The sequence below is a fragment of the Podarcis bocagei genome (genome assembly GCF_964188305.1).
Source record: "Podarcis bocagei genome assembly, chromosome: 6".
NCBI classification, from domain to species: domain Eukaryota; kingdom Metazoa; phylum Chordata; class Lepidosauria; order Squamata; family Lacertidae; genus Podarcis; species Podarcis bocagei.
The window spans coordinates 46,868,221-46,890,550 of NC_138130.1; the positions used below are offsets into that span (position 1 = coordinate 46,868,221).

Genomic DNA, 22,330 nt, shown 5'->3' on the forward strand with positions numbered 1-22,330 from the left:
TGGATTATGGATTAACACATGGTCCTGTTAATAAACTTGAGCTCCTGTAAAACACAGCAGTACCATCTGCTACAGCAGATATAGAGTAGCATTTAATCCTGGGAAGACAGTCCGAATGAGTCTGTCACCTTTGCCAAACAAACCCCTATTTACAGATCTTGATAATGGACATGTCTCACCCATCAAAATCTTCCCCAGAAAGAACAACCACCATGCCAGCTGCCTCATGGTGGCAGCATAGGGCTAGTGAGGTCACATAAAGCCAGTAGGTGGGTATCTCTGGTATATATGAAAATATCAATATCATAGTCAGCAGCTGAGATTCATTCAGTTCCGTCCACAAAAGAGTGGCCAATTGAAGCAGTATAGGCTACAAAAGGTTCTACCAGTGGTCTGAGCAGCACAGTGACTTTGTAGTAATGTCCTCTGTAACAGATTGCCTTTCTCTTGCTTCGCCTTGCTGACAATTCCAAAACCTCCACGATAGGAACCAAGTTTTGAAGAATGCATATAAACATAGCAAACACTGTAACGGACTAGTGGGGGTGCTGGATCCTGCTCAGTTGCAAAGCATCAATTGTCAGAAGTCAGAAACAATTATACATAGTGGTACCTTGGGTTAAGAACTTAATTCCTTCTGGAGGTCCGTTCTTAACCTGAAACTGTTCTTAACCTAAGGCACCACTTAAGCTAATGGGGCCTCCCGGTGCTGCTGTGCTGCCGCCGTGCGATTTCTGTTCTCATCCTGAAGCAAAGTTCTTAACCTAAGGTACTATTTCTGGGTTAACAGAGTCTGTAACTTGAAGCGTCTGTAACCCAAGGTACCACTGTATATAATTTTGATAAGATGAGTGCTACATAACTTGAAACACACATTTGTGAACTATTTACCATTTGACAGGGAATCAGGATTACATCATTTAAAAAATACTCTTCATTTATAAACTATTCAGTTATATAGCGATGACACCAAATGATGGTATCAATGCAGCAACCTCATAATGAATCAAAAGGACATGTATTTGCAATAAGTAACTCAACAACTTAAAACAAAGCAAAAAATGGATTCCCTGGATCACATCTTTAACTACCTATCTATAGCTCATTAGTACTGACATTTCATAGACTCTCGCATTCACAGAAAAACACACTGTTGGGAGAAGCTCAGAATTCAGCTACTTTAGCCCTCTGCCTTAGGGCAGAATTCTTGAAGCATTAAATCACATTCATTCACACTGCAAATTAATCCCTCCACCTCATCAGCCAAGTGCTTATTTCCATAATATATATCCCAACCAGCCTTAGCATAGTATGTATTAAAATACAATGAAGACTCCAAGAAAGCTATTGAGTTTTGACTGGAAAACAGTATCGCCAAGTTCATAACTTTTTCATACAGTTAAGCCTGAACAATTAGAGTCCTTTTCCTGGGATTCTCTGCACACCCATTTTCCTGTGGGTACTCGCATTGAATAATTGGACAACATAGGAAGTACATCTCAGGGTGAAGAACATTCAGCTTATCTAAACTATTTCCCTCCGCTCTCTTGCCTGAAGAATCATCCCTGAGCAGAGCACTTCTGTAATATATCTTCATTTGGGTTCAGTCGAACACAGTGAATGGAACATGTAAGATATGATTAGCGCTGGGAGGAAGCTGCATCCTTTTTGCCCTAGTATTCAGCCAAGCTGAGAATTTGGAAAGATGCGTTTCTATGCAACTTTCATAACATGATGCAATTTCTCTCATCCTTCCTGGATTTATATTTAATGAAACTGCCACCTCCATTAAATGCTGTAGTTTTTCATGTGCACAACACTGATTTTTTGCCACCTTAAAAGTTACATTGAGTCCTAAGCTGGTTGCATTCAAAGAATCGTAGAACTGTAGAGTTGGAAGGGACCCTGAGAGTCATCAAATCCAACTGCTTGCAATGCAGGAATCTCATCTAAAGCATCCATGACAGAGGGCCATCCAACCTCTGCTTAAAAACTTCAAAGGAAAGAGAGTCCATCACCTCCCAAGGGAGTCCATTCCACTGCCCAACAGCACTTACCAACAGAAGGTTCTTCCTCATGTTTAGTCGGAATCTCCTTTCTTGTAACTTGAAGCTACTGATTAAGGTCCTACCCTCCGGAATAGGAGAAAACAAGCTGGCTCCATCCTCCATGTGACACCCCTTCAAGTACTTGAAGATGGCTAGCATATCTCCTCTCAGTGTCCTCTCATCCAGGCTAAATACAGTGGTACCTCGCAAGACGAATGCCTCGCAAGACGAAAAACGCGCAAGACGAAAGAGTTTTCCGTTTTTTGAGTCATTCCGCAAGACGAATTTCCCTCTGGGCTTGCTTCGCAAGATGAAACGTCTTGCGAGTTCTTGCGAGTTTGTTTCCTTTTTCTTAAAGCCGCTAAGCCGCTAATAGCCGCTAAGCCGTTAATAGCCGCTAAGCCGCTAATAGCCGCTAAGCCACTAATAGCCGTGCTTCGCAAGACGAAAAAACCGCAAGACGAAGAGACTCGCGGAACGGATTAATTTCGTCTTGCGAGGCACCACTGTATACCCAACTCCCTCAACCATTTCATAATGCTTTGCTTCCAGCCCACATGACCAGAAATTAAACTCTAGAGAGGATTCTGAGTATATATAATGTAACTGCCCCAAAATATCACACTGGCAGACATCTACTGTCCTACTTATGTGGACTTTAAATTCCAATGTAGAATTTTCCACATGAATTTCTCCAAGAAAAGACTGACACATTTTATCTGGACAAACAGATATACTAGAACTGGTAATTTAAACCTTGGTTCAAAACAAGCAATTCAGCATGAAAATTTGGGGAAGTGTGCGTTAGTTCTATTTTCTATTTAGTGACCCAGCCCAGGATTCACCAGTATTCCTCATTTCACCTATGTACAGCAGACTACAGTTTTAGTGTAATATCAGAGCTTTCTAAACTATTTATGATAAAAACAGTGTTGATCCATACTAAAATGTCCTTGTGGGTTTAGGAATGTTAGTGTGTTCTGAACTACAGTGAAGTGTCTATTTAGAAATGGTTATCAAACACTCAAATAAGTGAACATTGTCTACTACACATTCCTTAAAAGTCATGGGTTACTTTTTTCTTACACAACTTGCATTCAGTTAGCAGCACTTCTACAAGTTCATTGTTCTCCAATCAACAGATTTATTCTTTATTTTAAAAAACCTAGCTTCTCATACACTATAACCTCATTGAAGGAAATGAATTTTTATGACTTGTACTGTGAAAAAGAATTAAGTATTTGGCTTTTTTTTGTCTGTTGCATAGTTGGAGAGAAAACACATAAAACAGGAGCAGAATAACACAATAACATTTAAATAGATGCAGTATTAGAAAATTTTCCTGTTAGGTTGAATGTGGGATGCTGAGGCTATAACCCTGTACCCATTTATTGAGAATAAACCCCAGCAATCAGAATTAAACTTACTTCTGAGCAGATATGTATATGATTACACTATGTGTAAGTTTTCATTTATGTAAAAGCCTCTTATCTCATTTCACAGAATTCCATGTGAGAGTCCTCCTCTCTCTTCAGCCACATTTATTTCAGTCTATTCTGATGGTGTTTTATGACCCAGCCAATCCTTGCTTTCCATTTGTGCTAATTTTTCAGGATGGTGTCAACAACAGGGATGCTCAAGAAATTCAGTTTGTGAACTCAGATGACCTGATCTGCACTCTTAGATTAAGATACATATTGAAATGCAACTGTCTTCAGATTTCACACTTCCCTAAGTGTTTTGACATGGTTCTCAGCATTGCAAATTAAATGCAAAAATGAGGATGGATCAGGATTTATGAATGAACAATTAGAGAACTGACACAGACTTGTAACAGATTTATTCATCCATCCCAAATAAAACGCATGAATTAAATGTATGGTCAGCTACAATTCTATATTTGTATTTAGGAACACCTGGGTTTTAGATAAGTTCTGTCTCCATCTAAGTCTTCCTTTACACAGATGGGGATCCTCCTGTTGCCCCCCCCAACTCCCACTATCCTTGACTATTGGTCATGTTGGCTGGGGCTGATCACAGCTAGAACAATAGTAACTATTCATGGAACAGTTCACAGTAACTATTCACGGAACACCAAAGCTCTTAGCCACTGAATGAAGAAGTAAAAGGAGAATTGACTGTAAGCCTGCATTCAGGCATATGGTTTATATATTGCATTAGTTTCACTGGTTATAATGCTATTGCTTCTATCTCAATCTCTAGCATTCCTTTTCCACTGTGGTACCTTAACATGGAAATAAGCATTAAACTTCTGCTAGACTCCACTAGATTTTCAGAAGTGGTTTTTATCATGTGAAATATTCAATAAAATGTGAACATCAACAGGTTAGGAAATGTTGGGAGGAGAGAATAAAGTGTTGTTTGAATGCAGCTCATGACAAATTATCCTATTCTAATTGTGGATGTACCATTTATTGTCCTTCTCTTTTAAAGCTCTGTTGACAATCTTATTGCTGGAAAGTTCTGCTTCACTTCTGAGTAATCAAAGGTGTTGAAACAGGCTTTTTCTAATGGCTGTATAGGGTTAAAAGTTAATTCATTCATTTTCAAACTAAAAAAAAAAAAGTGTGGCACAAATCCCAACATTTCTCTTTTGTTTGAAGCCAGGTTTGCACAACTTGTGACCAAGTCCCACAGGATTTCTCAGTGGCATAAATTATTTTTGCCTATAAATAAACTAACTTTTATTTTGAAATCTCCATATACAAAATGAGAAAATCTGGAATGATTATTTGAATTCCTTGCAATGTGGAATTCTTTGCACACCGGATACTTTACATTGGCAAAGTATCCTCACTGCCTTTTAGCAAGTAACTTTGAAGTTCAATTTTTTCCATTCATTAAAGTATGAACACTAACAATGCACAAACACATTTGTGATCAGTTCACAAGGAGCAGCACAAAGGATTCCTAGATTACATTTTAAACCAATGAAAGCAGTGAAAGACTTCAACAAGCTGTCAACGGATGACAACTGCTGGAAATACTTTAATTTTAAAACCCTAAGTACTGTGATTTCCAGCTTTGTACCTGACAATTAACAATAGTGTGCAGAGAAGCACAACATCAGTGGGTTGCTGGAGAAATTCAATAGTAGCTTTTTGAAGTGAGGTAAGCCAGTATGCCTGAAAACTGGATAAATTATTTGGATCAAAATTCAAATGAATACCACTAAGAAAAGTGGGAATCACAATCCTATTACTTGTTCATTAAATGAAGCTAGGGGCAGAATTGAACGCTGGCATTTTAAGATGCATTTGAACTTTCATCCTATACCTTTGGTACAAGGAGAAAAAAGCAGTCAAATAATGTATATTACTGAAATGAAATAGTGTATTGTAGCTCTTACCCAAAGATCAATGAACTGTACCTTTTGGAACTCCAAGGAATTGCCTTTTATAGTCAAAAGGTCAAAACAGAATTTAGAAAAGCAGCTATTAAAGTTACCTGGTCCTTATGGATTGTTCCCAGTTTGACAGTGAAATTGTGGGAAATGTCGGTCTTGGGTATTAACAAAGGGGTTTAAATCATTTGCTATTATTTAACTAGAAAAACCTTCACTTTAATTCCAACCATTTCTTTTACCCCTTTTCATGCCTCTTTAATTGATTTCATTTATATATATTTGGAATTAATGTGGCATGTTTCACCCCTGCTTCCAAATACTAATATGTTTCTTCTCTACTATATGGATCAGAACACACAGCCCTGGCTATATGGGAGCAATAGGACTTAAGGGCAGTGTGCATGGAAAAGGCAATTAGACAGCAGAAGATTGTTTTAAGATATTCAGATGGCGCTTAAAACAATATACCAAAATAACAAACTAAGGCAGCACATTTAACTGCTGCCCATTTGAAGTAGCAGGAAGCGGGACTATGAATTCCTTTACAGAGGAGTGGCATCCCTAAGGGGGTTGGATGGCATCTTGTTTGCCTCACTGTAGCAACTCCTGCAGTCAAGCTGTCACAGTTTGGCTTCACCCCCATAGGTGGACTCCATTGTCCCTCTGGACTGATGCTGCGAGTTGTGCTTTCAGTTTGCCTTAACGTATCTCAGGTATTTTAATGAAGAATCACCAAAAATCACCTCAAATTGCATGTTAGGCCAAAGAAGAAGATGCAATTCAAAGTAATATCTCCCCAGATTTAGGCTCTGGGACAGCAAAAACTCCCCACAACTTACTTTTGTACTGGGGAAACAATTGGTATTACTCTGACTTCCCCTCTGGCACAGCTGAGTATATGTGATTGGAAGAAACCACTTTATTTTAAATCAGCTTTATGACTGACCCCTAAACTGTGGTACAGTTTAACTATTGTTTGTTGAAAACGATATTTTATTTGAAGCTTACCGTAAGTTTTAACAAACCATAGTGAAGATGAACTACATTTTACTCAATTCAGATGTTACAACAAATCATGGTTAATGAAAAAAACCTAAGCAAAAGCTTTTGAACTCCTCTCAAATGGCCACACTGGACGAGGAAGGGGAGGGAGCATGTGAGCCAAAGGCTGCCTAGGCTTGTCTATAAGCTATGATTTTGCATTATGTCTGAACCAGTCCACTGTGGGGATTTTGTTTGTCTGCAATGTAAAGTGAAGATTCCTGGTTCACATTTCTGGACCCATGCTCAGATTAGAAAATACATGTGCTGTTTAGACTACATTTCCCTTAGCACACTTGGAGAGTCCTTTACTTACAATTTTATGAGGTGCTCCAAGGGCTGCCTTAAAATCCTCTCCTTTTCAAAGGGAGCTTTTAACTGCAGAGCAACTAGAAATACTAGCACTTATCATGCTAGCTGAAAATGTATCTATTTTCCCCCAGGAACTGGTTGTACATAATGTCCCTTCCCAGGTAATTTTATGGGGGAAGCCATTTCCCACTCCCATAGAGTGTCTTTGTGATGCTGCCATTGGAGCCTTGCTCTGCTTCCATCTTCGTAGCTAAATATAGTTGACGGCATCAACTTGAATGTTTACAGAAAGGTTTCATCCATCTAGTGAACTATTTCCCCTATGAAATATTTCCTTCTAGCACTGAAAAGCAAGTTGTTTCTACCCACAGCAATGGGGCTGAGTTGACTCAATGATTTAGTTATTCTGGCTTCCTGGCTCTTCTTCACCCAGATTGCAAACCGACACATGGCAATATGAGCAACTCCAGAATGGAGTAATGTGATCTGAGCCCTGAAAGTCATTTGCAGCATTTCACAGAATGATAACATCTCTGCAACTTTCACACATAAATAATGGGTTTTCAGGCTTAGGAAAACACTTCCACAGTTCTAAGCACAAATCTAATAAATAATGTAACACCAAAAACTTTAAAAACTAAGCTAGAGTTGCTAGATGTTATGGAGAGTTAAACCTTAATTGGGATACATTACCCATCTTTCAATGTATTCCTGTTGTGAAACAAAATGTTCCTTCACACATGTTGCTTTCCTCATGTCAGTATGTAGTGTTGCAGGAAAACAACAACTGGCCATCATCATCACTTCACAAAAACGTATGTGAATAATGTTGTTAGCCCATCTTACTTATAGAATCACAGAAATGTAGAATTGGGAAGGATACCAAGGGTCATTTAATCCACCCCCTGAAATGCATAAATCTTTTGCCCAACATGGAGCTCAATCCCACAACCCACAAGGATCATGCTCTACAGACTTACTGTGTACTTGCAAGGCATTTGCTGACAATCACAGCGTCAGAGTACACCAGGAATGGTCCTCCAGGTACTACTGAATTCCATCTTTCCTAAGCCTCAGCTAGCTTGGCCAATGCTGAGGAATCATGGGCCTTGCCATCCACAATATCTCAACAGCAGGGCCAGTTCAACCATGAGGCCACGTAAGGCAACCGCCTCAGGTGGGAGAGGCCACAGGGACAGAAGATCACAATGTTGATCTCTCGTTCCCCTTTGTTCCTGATGTAGATGTTCAATCACCCTTTGTTCCCTGATCAGGTGGTGGGGAGGCACCATTTTCTGGTTTTTCTCAGGTGCCAAAATACCTTGGGAGTCCTTCTCAGGGGCCACAGGTTTCAAATCTGTGGTTTAGACATGACAGTACATGGTACATGGTACACAGTACTATTATTATTATTAAAGTAATATATGTAATATAAAGCATTAATAATATATGATACATGACAGTACATGGTACATTGTGTGTGTGTGTGTGTGTGTGTGTGTGTGTGTGTGTGTGTGTGTGTGTGTGTGTGTGTAGAGCTCTCCTTGACATCTTGCAAGACTTTGATGATGCAGGCCTGGCCAGGATGGCTTTCCTGTTATAGCTTCTGGGCTTGACAAGGCATGTGACCATCAGCTGTCCAGAGTCTACTCCAGGCATAGGCAAACTCGGCCCTCCAGAGGTTTTGGGACGACAATTTCCATCATCCCTGACCACTGGTTCTGTTAGCTTGGGATCATGGGAGTTGTAGCCCCAAAATATCTGGAGGGCCGAGTTTGCCTATACCTGGTCTACTCCAGCTGTGGTACTCCCATGGGTACAGCAGATGGGGAGGAAAGCATGGGCATAGCCAAGGGGGGCAGTAGGGGTAGCTGCGCCCCCTAGATCAGGTAAAACAATATAAATACTTACGGCACACATGAAGGAAAGAGGGAGGAAATGGAACAATAGGCAGCCTTTCATGTGAATAACTCCAAATCCTTACCTAGTTTGGAGTGAGGCATCACATATTTTTATTAATGCTGAGGTGTAAACATTCTTACAAGACAACAGTCCATCTGAGGCTGCCAGATCAAGCTCCATAATGCTCCAGATGTTTGGTATTTTGAGCTCTAAGGAGTAATGTGCAACAGTTGTTCATATTTTGAGCCAAAGTGGTAAAAGAAATCCAAATTCACTTGTTGAGATTAAGGAAGAAGATGGGAATGGGGGGCGGGGGGCAGGAATCCATTTCTATCAGCTCAACAGCAATATGTTCCAAAAATTCTATCCCTAATCCACACAGAGGACATCCATTTCCTTAATAAGCTAAGTCTAGGGTTGAATTTAGACACATTTCTTGATATACAGCCCAGGAAAAGCTTTTTAATGCTCATTTACACTGCATTTAATGTAAAATGTTATGGAATTCATTTTACATTAACTATAATTGTACTGTAGTAGTAAATTTCTGGACTTCCCTATTATATATAGAATTTATAGCTTTCCTCATTTTAACATCGTTATGAGACAATTTTTGCCAGTTAAGTGCATTAATAAAACCAAGTTAAAATTACGCTTTCCTTCGTTTAAAAAAAAAATGTAAAATGAGCAACATTTATCCTCTTTATAACTTTTTTTTGTTGAGGAGGTTCTTCTGTAACCATCTGAAACTGTAGCACCAGAAGCTTAAAAGTACTTCACTAACCAATTCATAATGCCATAATGATGTGACCCCCCCCATATTCATTTTAATGTCTTTTTAATTTATTTAATTGGCATTTAGCATGATGCTGCTGAAAACGCTTTAGCTGTTGTGATGGAGACCTTTCTTTCACAAAGGCTGAAGATATATATGTAAGGCAATGAGGACAGAGATGGAGAGGTCCGTTCCACATCTTTATAATATTATAGGTGAAGGGGGAGCCTATGAAGAGAGGAATGCTGTTATCTCTAGTGCTTAAGAACACAATTATTGCACTGAGAACTCTCCCTCAGCCTCTCATTTCACATCTAAGCCTAGCTTAGATAACACCAGAGACCCAAGTCCAAGAAGAATGTCCTTGTAGAATACTTTAAAATGCCCATTTCCTCCATTTATATCTTTTGGGATACACTGGAAAACAGATAAGATGTACACATTATAGGTTAGATCTAGACTAAATCAGTTGCATTTATTTCCCACTGAAATTAATGAGATCTAAGTTATGATAATCCTGTCCCATTAATTTAAGTGAAATATAAATCCATCTAATATAGTCTGGATCTAGTCTTATAAATAAAAAAGCCTTATACATAAACAAGTAAACACATGCTGTTAAAATCATTGCTCCAGAAATCTACTTAAGAAAATGTCTATGGTTTCGCCATGACAAATAAAACTATAAGGAGATTATAAAAAATGAAACACGCAGAAGTCCAACAGATTTATCAGTTTAAAAATATATCAAATTTTGATTGGCCAGCATACTTCTTTCATTCAGTTTCATTATGGATGAGTGCCATTCAGCATATTAATTAAAACAGAAAATCTCTAAAATTAAAGCTTCTGAAGCTTCTGCACTATTATTAGAAGAACAATTCCCTTCTCATCTTTTAAATAAATTGCTTACAAGCCTCTTGTAATATTTCTTGGAAGTGTAGATTTCTGAAAAATCAATTTACTAATGGCTCCCAAGGAACACTGGTTACCTCTTTAATGAGTGCTGAATCTTTTAACAACATGAAACACATTTTTACTACTGATCCTCTGCTAGTCTTGCTATAGCAGCATCTAAAACTGGCTAAAAAGATGAATGGATTGAAACAGCCTAATAAATATTTAATCTCAAATGCTTATTTGATTAGCCACATTTACATGTGTTGCTTGGCATATTATAGAAAGTTCACAGTGTAACTTTAGCTTCTTCCAGAAAACGGGCTGACCTTTTAAGCACATAGACAAAGCCATTTTCTCAGTTCTTGCAACCTGCCAGCTGTAACTGACACCCCAAAGGAAACAGATATGTGATACGGTTGGACGGCAACATACTGGCACTGTATAACAAGGTTACACAAGGTGTCCAAACTGTCTCCACAATAAACTGACCATTGGAAGAATACTCTCCTTTTATTGCTCAGCTACACTCTGAAGTCACCAGACATCCATTTTTTGGAGTGTCATTTCTACTAGGATTGTTGTTGACATCCATCTGTCTTGAGTGGCAATGGAGTGTGGGGTGAAGTCAAACTGCTGCATTAGCAGCACTCAAGTGACCTCCCTGGGGTACAAGCTTGGGCAGTTGTATGGAGGTCCTGGGCTGCCCAGAGGACAATGCCTTGATCTCACTGGTGTGGTCCTGAGGAAAGCAGAGCAATACATTTGGCACCAGCTTGCCTGCAGGAATTGCTGGAAGGAGGCAAACAAGGTGCGTTTCAACCAACTTAAGAATGCCTCTCCAGATTTGTGTCAACTGCACTGTTTAGGACTACAGTGGTACCTCTGGTTATGAACTTAATTCATTACAGAGGTCCATTCTTAAGCTGAAAGCATTCTTATCCTAAGGCACACTTTCGCTAATGGGGCTTCCTGCTGCGCGCGTGCCTCCAACATGTGATTTCTGTTCGCATCCTGGGGCAAAGTTCGCAACCAGGAGCAGCTACTTCCGGGTTAGCGGAGTTCATAACTAGAGGTCCCAAAGCATTTGTAACTAGAGGTAACACTGTATAAACATTGGATTTAAATGAACAGGTGCCTATCTATGTGAACATTAAGCCTCAAAATGGATCTCTAGGGCCCTGAAAATGGGATGGGGAGGGAGGCACAATGTCACTTATGATATCTCATTGGAGAGTAATCAGAGGACTGTATCATCTTAACCAGTAAATGCTTTACAAACAAAACCTTAAAAAATTCCTTCCAGTAGCACCTTAAAGGAATTTTTTTATTTTGACTATGGCAGACCAACACGGCTACCTATCTACTACTGAAACAAAACCTAATCAAAGATGGGTATTTTAATGGACACCATTGAGATGAATGGGTTTTGAACAACATGTATGAATGGGTTTTGAACAACAGTATGAGCCACCCTTTCCTTTAAGATTAGGGGCTCCAGATTGTGCTGCAGATTGCAGTTGATTGTGCTCTGAAAGAGACTTACATTGAAATATTAAATCACAATCAGATCATTACGGATAGGTTTACGAGCTCTCAAGTTATCTTAGATGTCATTACACCTCAGTTGATGAGTTTATTTGTGTAATGGTTAATCTTTCTATCAGATCCTTTCTAGGTGCCACATATTCACAGTTAACAGAAGCAGAAAAAGCAGAATGAAATGACCAAGCTAAAAATAAGGACATTTCCTGTTCAAATCCCAAAGCACATCTATTCATAGACTCAGTAATAGATGAAGAATGAGTCTACTAGGTCATTTAGCCTGTCATTCTTCCAATGTCATAAGATTTTATCAGTTTTCAAACCAGATTAATGTTGATTATTTCCATGCCAGGTTAAAGTTAGGGAAAGGAGGAGAACATGTGTGCTTTGATGTTTTAGCATTTAGTCTAGTTCAGGAAACCTGAAATATTTCAAAGAGTTAAAAGAATAAAAATGTTAGGTGGTTTGTTTTTTGTTTGTTTAGAAAAAAACTGAGTTTCCACTGAACATTTTGTCATGGTTTCTCTCATCCAAACAAGTCATGACTGGTAATCAATAGAACAGACCTTGACTATATAGTTGAGAGCAAGACAAACCATGGGTCAGAGTTGAGACAATATGCTAAGCCAATCCATGGGTTAACTCACAACAGCATGACAGGAGAAGCAGCAATGTGGCCATGGCACATTCTTGATATGCCATGGTTTGTCTTAGCATTATGTGAAACTGGGCCTATATAAAAAGGGTAATTGATTGAGATTATACAGTACACTGTCTACATATTTTCCCGTTGCTCCCGTTGCTCGGTTCCTGCTCCTGCCAACCTAGCAGTTCGAAAGCACATCAAAGTGCAAGTAGATAAATAGGTCCCGCTTCGGTGGGAAGGTAAACGGCGTTTCTGTGTGCTGCTCTGGTTTGCCAGAAGCGGCTTAGTCATGCTGGCCACATGAGCGCTGCAACCCCAGAGTCATTCGCAACTGGACTTAACTGCCAGGGGTCCCTTTATCTTTACCTTTACATATCTTCAGAGTAAAACAGAGAAAAGTATTGTGAAACTGAAGTTGTCTGCATTGCTGAATCCTATCCACTCACCCCCTTTAGCTTGTGTTCTTTTTGCAGAAAAGTAAAACTGTTATTCCATTTTTATTGAGAAGTTCTGATCCTCCTTTATATCAGTAAGCAAAGGTGATCCAAAGTTTTTGAGACAAAACTGTATGTGACTACAGAAGGGTATTGCATAACTACTAAAAGAGAATGGAAAAGAATAGCTTTCAACTACACCCACACAATGGCCATAGGCTTCTGATTATTCATAATATAATAAAATCATTGTACTCTCTTTCAATCATCTAGATTTTCCTGGATAACTCTGTATTCATCTATTTATTAATAATATGAGGCATTCTCATATCAATTTTTTTTTAAAAAAAATGCATTACCACGAGTAACATCAAACAAAACAAGCCAAACAAAAAGCAAAAAGCAAACAAACTTCAGTTCAGTAGAATGCTTTTTATTTATCATCAGTAGTATGCTAGGCAGGTCAACAGGCTAATAGGTCTCTGTGCAGAAATGTTCTCATAGAAAGCACATACTTGGCTGGGTTCAATAAGGAAATCTTTCTTTTTTTCTCCCACACTGCAGCCCACGACCTTCACAAGAAAATGCTCCAATATGAACCAGCTGCTTTGATAACAAGAATGCAAAGCCTCCAAGGACTAGGGCAAAGCTTTCTGGGAGAGAAAACTGTTGCCTTGTTCAGAATCCAATCAAAAACCTGAATGTACTGAGCAAAAAATAAACCAAGGTCATCATTATTCCTTCTCATTGTGCTTTGGCTTGCCTTCAAATTGCTTAGCATGTGTCTCTGAAATAGCAGCGCTGCCTCCATTAAGTGAGACTCCCATCAGTTTAATCAAAGTACCTTGCAGAATTCAAAACACAAACATGTCAATTTCCATATATCCTTAAGTTCTTTCCATATCCTAAGTGATAAAATTCGGAATGAGCCTTGTAGAGGATTTTTTTTTAAAAAATCTGCTGCCACACCCTCCTTACTAATTCCTGTATTGCCTATGCCTGATCACATCATGTGAAGTAAAGAGTGGTGGAAGAGATTTACAGTACAATCCTATACAGGAAATCCCATTTAATTCTATGGGATTTACTCTCAGATAAACGTGTATAAGATTTCAACCTAAAGCTGGTTTGTGAATTACAGCTGAAAGGCAGGTTATAAACGTTCCATACAAACACGCAAACACATAAAAATAAAAATGCTTGGGTTGAATAAATAAATGTCCTCTCCAAACTTAAAAACAACAAAAACATATAAATTATTCTTCCACTGAGCCACAGAAATTGGTTTACAATAAAACAAGATGATATACCAATGGAAAATAGTGACAGGATAAATAAAAAAGTCAACAGCCTTAAAAACAAAGCTGGGAGAGTCACAGTTAAAAATATAGTGACATTAAACAGAGCCAAAGCAGGCAGACGCCAATGACAAGAGGTAAAGGCCATTGAAACAGAACTCTTCAACAAGCTGCCTAAAACCATACTATGAGAGCGGGAGTTCTAGTGCTCCTATCAAAAAGACAGGCTTTCCTGCGATCTCCCCACCAGCTATCCCACCAGCAAGTGACCTTTCCCCCAAACAGAGTGCCCTATCTCCCTTTTCAGGCTGTCCTGGAAGTCTCCCAGCAATGCAAGACATGCAACATTTATTCCAAAAGGAAGTTTCTTCCACCGAAGCTCAATTGCCAACATCACCACCAAAGCCACATTAAATAGATGTGGTTTGACTTGACCCAGCATTTGTCAGTCTCACTGGACAAGTGGCAAAAATGCAAACTTTTCCAATCAATAGCAACATCATGCCCTCTCATCTCTTCAAATAAACTATTTGTTTTGTTTAGTTCCAATACGCGGGCCATACATTTTGGCAGGACTCATTCATACACTTTCACTTTGCAACAAATTTTGGAGATAAATTAGAAGCAGCCAAAGAGATTATTGCTGCCACACCTCCTATTTTTACATTCTACCTACAGCTACATAAGCATGTGAGTTGTTAGCCACCTTCCATGTGGAAAGATATGGCTGGTAGTGTAACCTTGCATTGGTAGTTTATGAATTGTGCATGTCTGCTTTTTAAAAAGACAGAAAAGGATAAAAATACCAACCTTAGAGCATTCAGGAAAAGATTTCTATACCTGTATGTGGATAATATACTGAGGCCAAGTATGAAATAAAAATGGTTATCCTTCCACAATCTTTAAAACAGAACTATCAATCTTATCTAGGTTCTTTCTTTCTTTCTTTTTCTTTTTTTGCAAGAAAATATGAAAAAGTTGTAGCACAGAGTGTGAGGAAGGACGTAAAAACACCAGAGCAACCTTAGGGCTCTTTTCTTGTTGGGTGAGATGGGGAAAGGTGCAGTGACTGTTCAACTACTTTACTACAAAATAATGAACAAGATCCCATTTCATGTACATCAATCAGGGCAGTGAAACAGCATATGCCATTATAATTCAAAGCAGCTGATAGTCTTTTGAACTTTTGCCAGACTATTAAAAACAATAATGAAAAATCTATTTTTATCCCAGTCACTTCCCTCCCCTCCCCTCCCCAACCAGAAACCTTTAGTAAATACTGAATCTTCGAAATGCCCCTTGTGTTCTCACACAATAGCTTTTTATTTCCGCGAATTTCTATTTAAGTGTAATTGTTTAAGCAACCCTGAAATGCAGGCACCCCTTCTCACTGTTCTGTAGTCAACCTTTGCATCATTGGGGTGAGTTCCCCCCCAAGATTGCATCCTATTAAAGGGCTTTCCTACAGACCTCAGCAGAATTATGCCACAGATTGAAATGCAATGGTAAAAGTATTTCAGACATTTTGTACTTACATTCTTCCTCTTCCTCATACCACAGCATGTAAGCATAAAAGAAGGTCCAAGGCAAACACCAACAGAGTTTCCCAAAGTACTACAATCCAGTGTCACTGTTCCAATGTCCTTTTTAAAAGCCAACAAAAATAAACCAAAATTATGATGGCTGCGACTCAACAAGCCGCAGCATTTCACACAAAAAATCCTCTCATCTCCTTAATATTCCCTTGTTGATTTCAGTGTACAGTCAGCTGCTTCTCAGAACTGGATTCTGTACCGGGGAATAACATGATTCTAACTTCCACTAAGCTGACAGAGTAACTGATGCCAGGGTTCTGTTGAGGCCCTGAGATGTTTCAAATTCCAGGACCTGCGCAGAAGCAATAAAGCACGCTTTCCTCAAAACAAGTTGGCTTCCCATAATAGGCCAGCTGATGAACTCTACATATAAGGCTCTGTTTTCACAATGGCATGTATAATGGATTTAAGTGATGTGGAGCAGCTTTCCGGATAACATTCAAAACAACTCTACGGTGCACACAGTGCTGCTTCTCTTGTAAATGCCTGGCGGATCAGATTGTGATCATCATCATGAAGATGAGAAGCCTTTGCAGACTGAGGAAACTTTCCAAACACATTATCAGCACCTAGTTGGGTTAATCTGAATTTTACTTTATGCATTTATTTTACGTTTCTTAATTTATTTTCACCTTGGGGGTGGGGTTTTTCAACTCCACCACAATTCCCCACAGCTATATTCACATTCAGCAATCATAAGAATGCCAGAGACTCAATATTTATTGAATCTAACCTCACCACTCGGGAAATATTTTAAGAAAAAAACCTCCTAACTCTTCTGACCTGAGAAATGCTATACCAAAATAACAACCTGAAAAAACAAACAAGCCAATCCATGGGGGTATAACACTTTTAAAAAAATCTGTCTTCAGTAAACTCATGCATATTGAACATGACAAGTAATATTTGTCACAATATGTGTTTACTATGTCTCAGTTTAACTCATTTTCTTTCAGAATAGGAATACTGCCAGTCCAGCTGGCAGGGAGGGGCAAGGTTATGCCCCTGGCCTTCTGGCATCGTCATAGCTGAAGCTTACCAATAGGGAGAAGCAATGGGGAGGCTCACACTGTGTGGATGCAACAGGAGAATTGGAGTACTGGACCCAGGTGATGATTTGTACTGAATGGCTCTCAAATCTGATTCAAGAAACCCAGTTCTCCTCAAGAAGACATCACTAATGTATACATTTCTGCAAACAATTTCCCCTAATACTGCACAATGCATTTTTGGATGTTAGTGAAAATATCTTCATTCTTATGCACATTTCCTCCTAATATATGAATATTCATATGTATATATGAACATTGTTTGGTTGGAGTACTGCACCGCAAAATTTGGATATGTATGAATTTTGAAGGATAGCTGTGCTTTGCTCCTCATCATGTTCAGGAAGTGCAAAGTTGAGAGATTCAGCTATAAATGCATACAGAATCAAATTTCTCCTCCATTCCTAGCTCTGAGTCATAGTAATCTGTCGCTCCTTTGAGTATCCAGGGCCACTATAGCTTCTGGGAAATTTATTTACCCACTTGTTAAGAGGCAAACGTATGGAACAAAGCATAAGCGTTAAATGTGTGGTGAATGCAAATAACACCACATTCAAGACAATATATGTAGCTCCGCTGGAATTCCAAATACGTGGTACCTGTTAGATTTACTTTACTGTGGTAAAAAAAGCATTATTCACCTCAGACATTATCTCGATTCACCTTCAGCAAACCCTAGAAATAATCATTTGCTGGCTTGACACAGCTCCATTGCAGGTGTGCTTCCTGTTAGTCGCTTGAATAAAAAACAAAAAACAGGAAAGCTGCCAAGCCTCATTGGCTCCTTTTCTCCACACTTCACACATCATACATTTTTCACCCCATATAAATTATTTCTCTGTGGAGCCTGACAGTAATTGGCTATAGTGGAGTCAATAGTGCGATCTCGAATGACGGGGAGGTCCAGTCATCTCCTCTTCCATTATAACCCTTTGGCCTTTTTGACTGCAGAAGCATTTTGTAGCACATTTCTATGCCCTTGTTCTATGCCAGTGCAGCCCACCTAGGCTCTGAGGCTGCCAGCCTCCTTTGCTTCACCCCTGCCGGTACTAATGTTTGCATGGGAATTTGAGATCCTTGCTGCTGTTACTTAAAGAACTCTAACAGCGTGTGTGTGTGTGTGTGTGTGTGTGTGTGTGTGTGCGCACACACACACACACACACAGAGAGAGAGAGAGGAAACAAAGCATTGTGTAATATATGCCTTACTCCAAAACATAAGTTCCCCCAAAGTTGATTCTAGTACAATGGTCATATTCAACGGTTTACAATAAAGAAGTGCATTATGTGCCAGAACTTTCACTTGCATAATGGGGCTTTCCCTCCACTCTTTCCCTGTGAACCCCAACCCCCTCAAATGGACTTAGTGGGGTTAGGAGAACCCCCATAACAGCACACAGGCTGAGGAGGGGGGTCATTCCATCTGGCAAACTGAATTCCATGTGCAGATAGAACAATTGGAAAAGCATGACATTGAATTCCACCCTAAGGAATTAAAATGTGTAAAACATAAACATCTTATAAGTTACAGTGGTACCTTGGGTTACATACGCTTCAGGTTACAGACTCCGCTAACCCAGAAATAGTGCTTCAAGTTAAGAACTTTGCTTCACGATAAGAACAGAAATCGTGCTCCGGCGGTGCAGCAGCAGCAGGAGTCCCCATTAACTAAAGAGATGCTTCAGGTTAAGAACAGTTTCAGGTTAAGAACGGACCTCTGGAACGAATTAAGTACTTAACCCGAGGTACCACTGTACACATTATTTCTCCCCCCCCCCAAAAAAAAATATCTTCAGTGGTAGAGAGCATGCTTTGTGTGCAGAAGATTCTAGGTTCAATCCCTGGTTTCCTTAGGTTGCACTTGGAAAACCTCAAGTCTGAAATCATGAAAAGCCACAGTGAATAATGACAATATTGAACAAGAGGCATAGGACAGCTTATTATATCCCTATGTTCAATATGCTTTACTCTTATGAGTGTTGCTGAAAACATCAGGGCAAAATTCAAGGGTATTGCTTTGCATTTTTTTTAAAGAATTTGGTCAAAATTCAAAATATGTATTTTGGTTTTCATAGTTAAAAACACACACAAATAAACACCTCTTAATATTCCCATATACTTTATATTGAGAAACTTGCTCAAAAGATTAATGGCTATATGTATACTTTTGCAGTCAATGAGTAATGTCCAACTAAGTTATATTCAGAGTAGACTCAATGATTTAAGTAACTGAAGTCTATTGATTTCAGGGTGTCCACTCTTAATGCAACTAACCTTGGAAATCCCCCTACGTGGGCATTTTCTCCTTGACATTACATTTTTGAGATAATTAGTGAGTACTGTACTACATTTCTTAGATAGCTGGTGATTTCATGAGTAACATACCACGAAAGCACTGATAAGATTGATTTTGTCCAGTCACCCTGCAACAAAGCTTAGATAATGCATAATTCTATATGCTGTGAACAAGGAAGAAATGACCTCCGAAGGAAATGAAGAAGCAGCCGTTAAATAGTAACTAACAGTAGGTCATTGCTTTCCTTTCAAATCCCTTCAAAATGATCAGATTTTGTGTTGTGGTTGCTGCCATATTTTGGCTTTCTATCTGTATGTAATTAAAATTAATAAATAATTGCTTGGCTGGGTATCTAAGCACAACATTAATAAAATTCTGATTTTTAACACCCTCCTTTATCCTTTAGATTAGAATCCCTATCATTTTTCGTAGTGGTAGCCAAATTAATTCCTGACAAACCATCAGTGAATAGAGTACCTCAGCTGCCTATAAAGGATTAATTTGCAACCCACAGAGTCCAAAAGTCATGCACTGATGTTGAAAATAATTTGAAGCACAGTGTCAAGAGAAAAGAAATTGACAGTAGCAATGCTTTGAGGATTTGAGAACAAGAAAGGTTGATAAAACTAGGAGTCTAAGTAAAAAAATTGCTTATTACATACAACCTCACTTGTGAATCCTCACAAGATAATATTCCTTTACCAATTTCCAAACCCTCAAGAGACCCTTCAGAGTCTTTTAACTAAATCAACCGTCTAAAGCCAAGTTTTTACTCTTCTTTAAGCTTGAATCAGGTAGGATGCAATGGGCCACAGATGTAATTGGTGTAATGCTATTCAGGATGTGTTATAGAGACATTTCCCATTCAGTTTTATGTACTTGCATCTGTGTAAAATCTACTGGTCCTGTCATCCAATACAGAAGAGGGCCCTCCACTTCAAACTGTCTTGCTGTTCCTCCGCTATAGACAAAGTAAAGGCAGGTAAGTATACCTGCTGTCTGTTCCAGTGAATGTTGTCCCCGCCCCCCGATTTACAGGGGTGATGAGTTTGCCACACCATCATCTACTGAGGAGTGTTTGTGAGTTCCCATTCATTCTACAAATCCCCTTTCTAGTGGCCTGCACTCTGCAGACTTCCTCAGAGCCCATATTTCCTGACTGGGCGTGGGGTGGGGAGAGGGGGAACCTGAAATATTTGGGTGGGCTTTCCTCACAAGAAGGCGAGGAGACTGCCTGCTATGCATCTGGCACCTGTTTATTGTTTAAGTGAAGTCTTTATTTTGAAATATACATGTATGTGCGGAAAGAATGTATTTTTACGTGAAGGGGAAGACCTTCCCTTATAAAACCAGCAAGTCTGTTCTCTCATGCTCTTGGTAGACATCTCATCCAGCTTGCTCTGCTTCCCCTGCTTCAATTAAAGCTCAGGGAATTTTTTTTTTGTGAGGGCCTCCCCTATGGAACTTTCTCAGATCAGGAAGCATGGGCAGCCAGAGGCCAGTGCAGAGTGCTGGAGAAATATTTAATGAAAACAACACACACACACAGAGAGAGAGAGAGAGAGAGCGCGTATGGCCATCTTGCAATGATAAAGTAAGCTCAACACACCACCAAAGAAATGTGAAAGCTGCCTGAGAATGAAAATAGGAAGGATAAAAGCCTCTTTTGCAGGGAAAGAAATCTTTGGAAAATTAAAGAGTTTTCAGCACAGCAGAACTGTTACATTGTTAAAACAAAGTAGGTTTCATTGTTGTCCATGCTCGGGTAGAAAGCTGCGGGAAGACCCATGCAAAAATAAAAATGATATAAGTGTAATAAGTGGACACAATAAATATTATATCTTCTGTGTAATTAATAGCTCTATAGTGTATTATAGACATGTACAGGTCAATGCGTACTTTAAGGCTCCAGACTGATAATACCTCCTGGTAAGCCCCAGTGAACTGCAATGGACTTACTTCATAATAGTCATGCACAGGACTGCACTGTAAATTACTCAATAAAGCACTGTTTCAGGCTATGCCTGTAGGGCCCACAGGATTCAATGGGACTGATTTCTGAGTGAACTTGTATTCTCACTTGGATGATGGAGTAAATCTTTTTATTTTAAAAGTGTATTTGGGGGGGGGGGAGAAGCTGCACAGACATAAGCTGGTTCTGATGTACTAAGGAGGCTAAGAAGGCCCTAGTCTTCACTGCTGCAAATTATTATGGTGAGTTTTGAGCCATGCAGGTGGTGGGGAGCTCTGGTAGATTCTTCTTCAAAAGAAGTGAGTGAAATGTACTCTAATGGCCTGTTGTATTATTACATTTATTTTCATTTTTAACCTACACTAATCCAACTCATTTGATCTGAAAAACCACTGGGAGATGTTACCACTGGAGATGATATAATGACTGAGATACTGAACTCCTGAACGAGGTGGTTCATCTCAATTTTCATAAATTATTAGATTGATATACTGCCCTTCATCAAAACTTCTCAAGGTAGTTCACAAGATTAAAAAAAGAGATATATCCCACTCAGATGATTAGAATGTTTTCCTACACTTTAAACTTCCCAAATTATAGTTAGCCTCTTCCAAAAGAGTTACTCCGTATTGCATTTATCCTCCAGTTGGACTTTGTGTCCAAATACTTCCAATAGTTAAAGGGCTTGATGTTTAATAGAAATGCTGTGGTAAGCCTGCAGTTTAATTCAATGACAGATACATCTGGAATGCTTCTCATTGCTGAATTTAGATGGTTTAATTTCCATGGGTGGGTGGGTGTCGAAACATTTGTGCATGCCTCTCAGACACACACACACAAACACACACACACACGAGTATATGTATATATACTGTATATATGTGTGTGTATGTACCGGTATATGCAGCATGGAGACAAATTTTGCACATCCCTAATATTTAGTATCACATCTTTTAACAGTTAGGTTTGGCTTTTTCTGTTTTTTAGTCTTTTCGCCAGACACCTTTCGAGCCTCTTATCCAGACAATTTTGGCATTTAAAGTTATGTCATCACCAACATAAAACCTGTCCATCATATTTGTTAAATCCAGCTAGAGAAATGACCAGTGACAAAAAGCTGAATGTTCCATTAGGAATCATCATAGCTTGTTTC

The 22,330-nt window shown here is 39.1% G+C and overlaps 1 protein-coding gene across 10 annotated transcripts in view; it reads right to left on the reverse strand.

Moving 5' to 3' along the window:
• DMD (dystrophin) overlaps positions 1-22,330 on the reverse strand; it is a 1,036,503-nt gene that overhangs the window by 870,251 nt on the left and 143,922 nt on the right. The window contains exon 1 of one of the 10 annotated variants that reach the window (XM_081197768.1): positions 15,801-16,090. The exons of the other annotated variants lie outside the window; for them this stretch is intronic. Coding sequence (XP_081053894.1) covers positions 15,801-15,828 — 28 coding nt within the window. The 5' untranslated portion in view covers positions 15,829-16,090. Of the gene's footprint in view, positions 1-15,800; positions 16,091-22,330 lie in introns of those variants that run through there. 10 annotated transcript variants of the gene reach the window in all.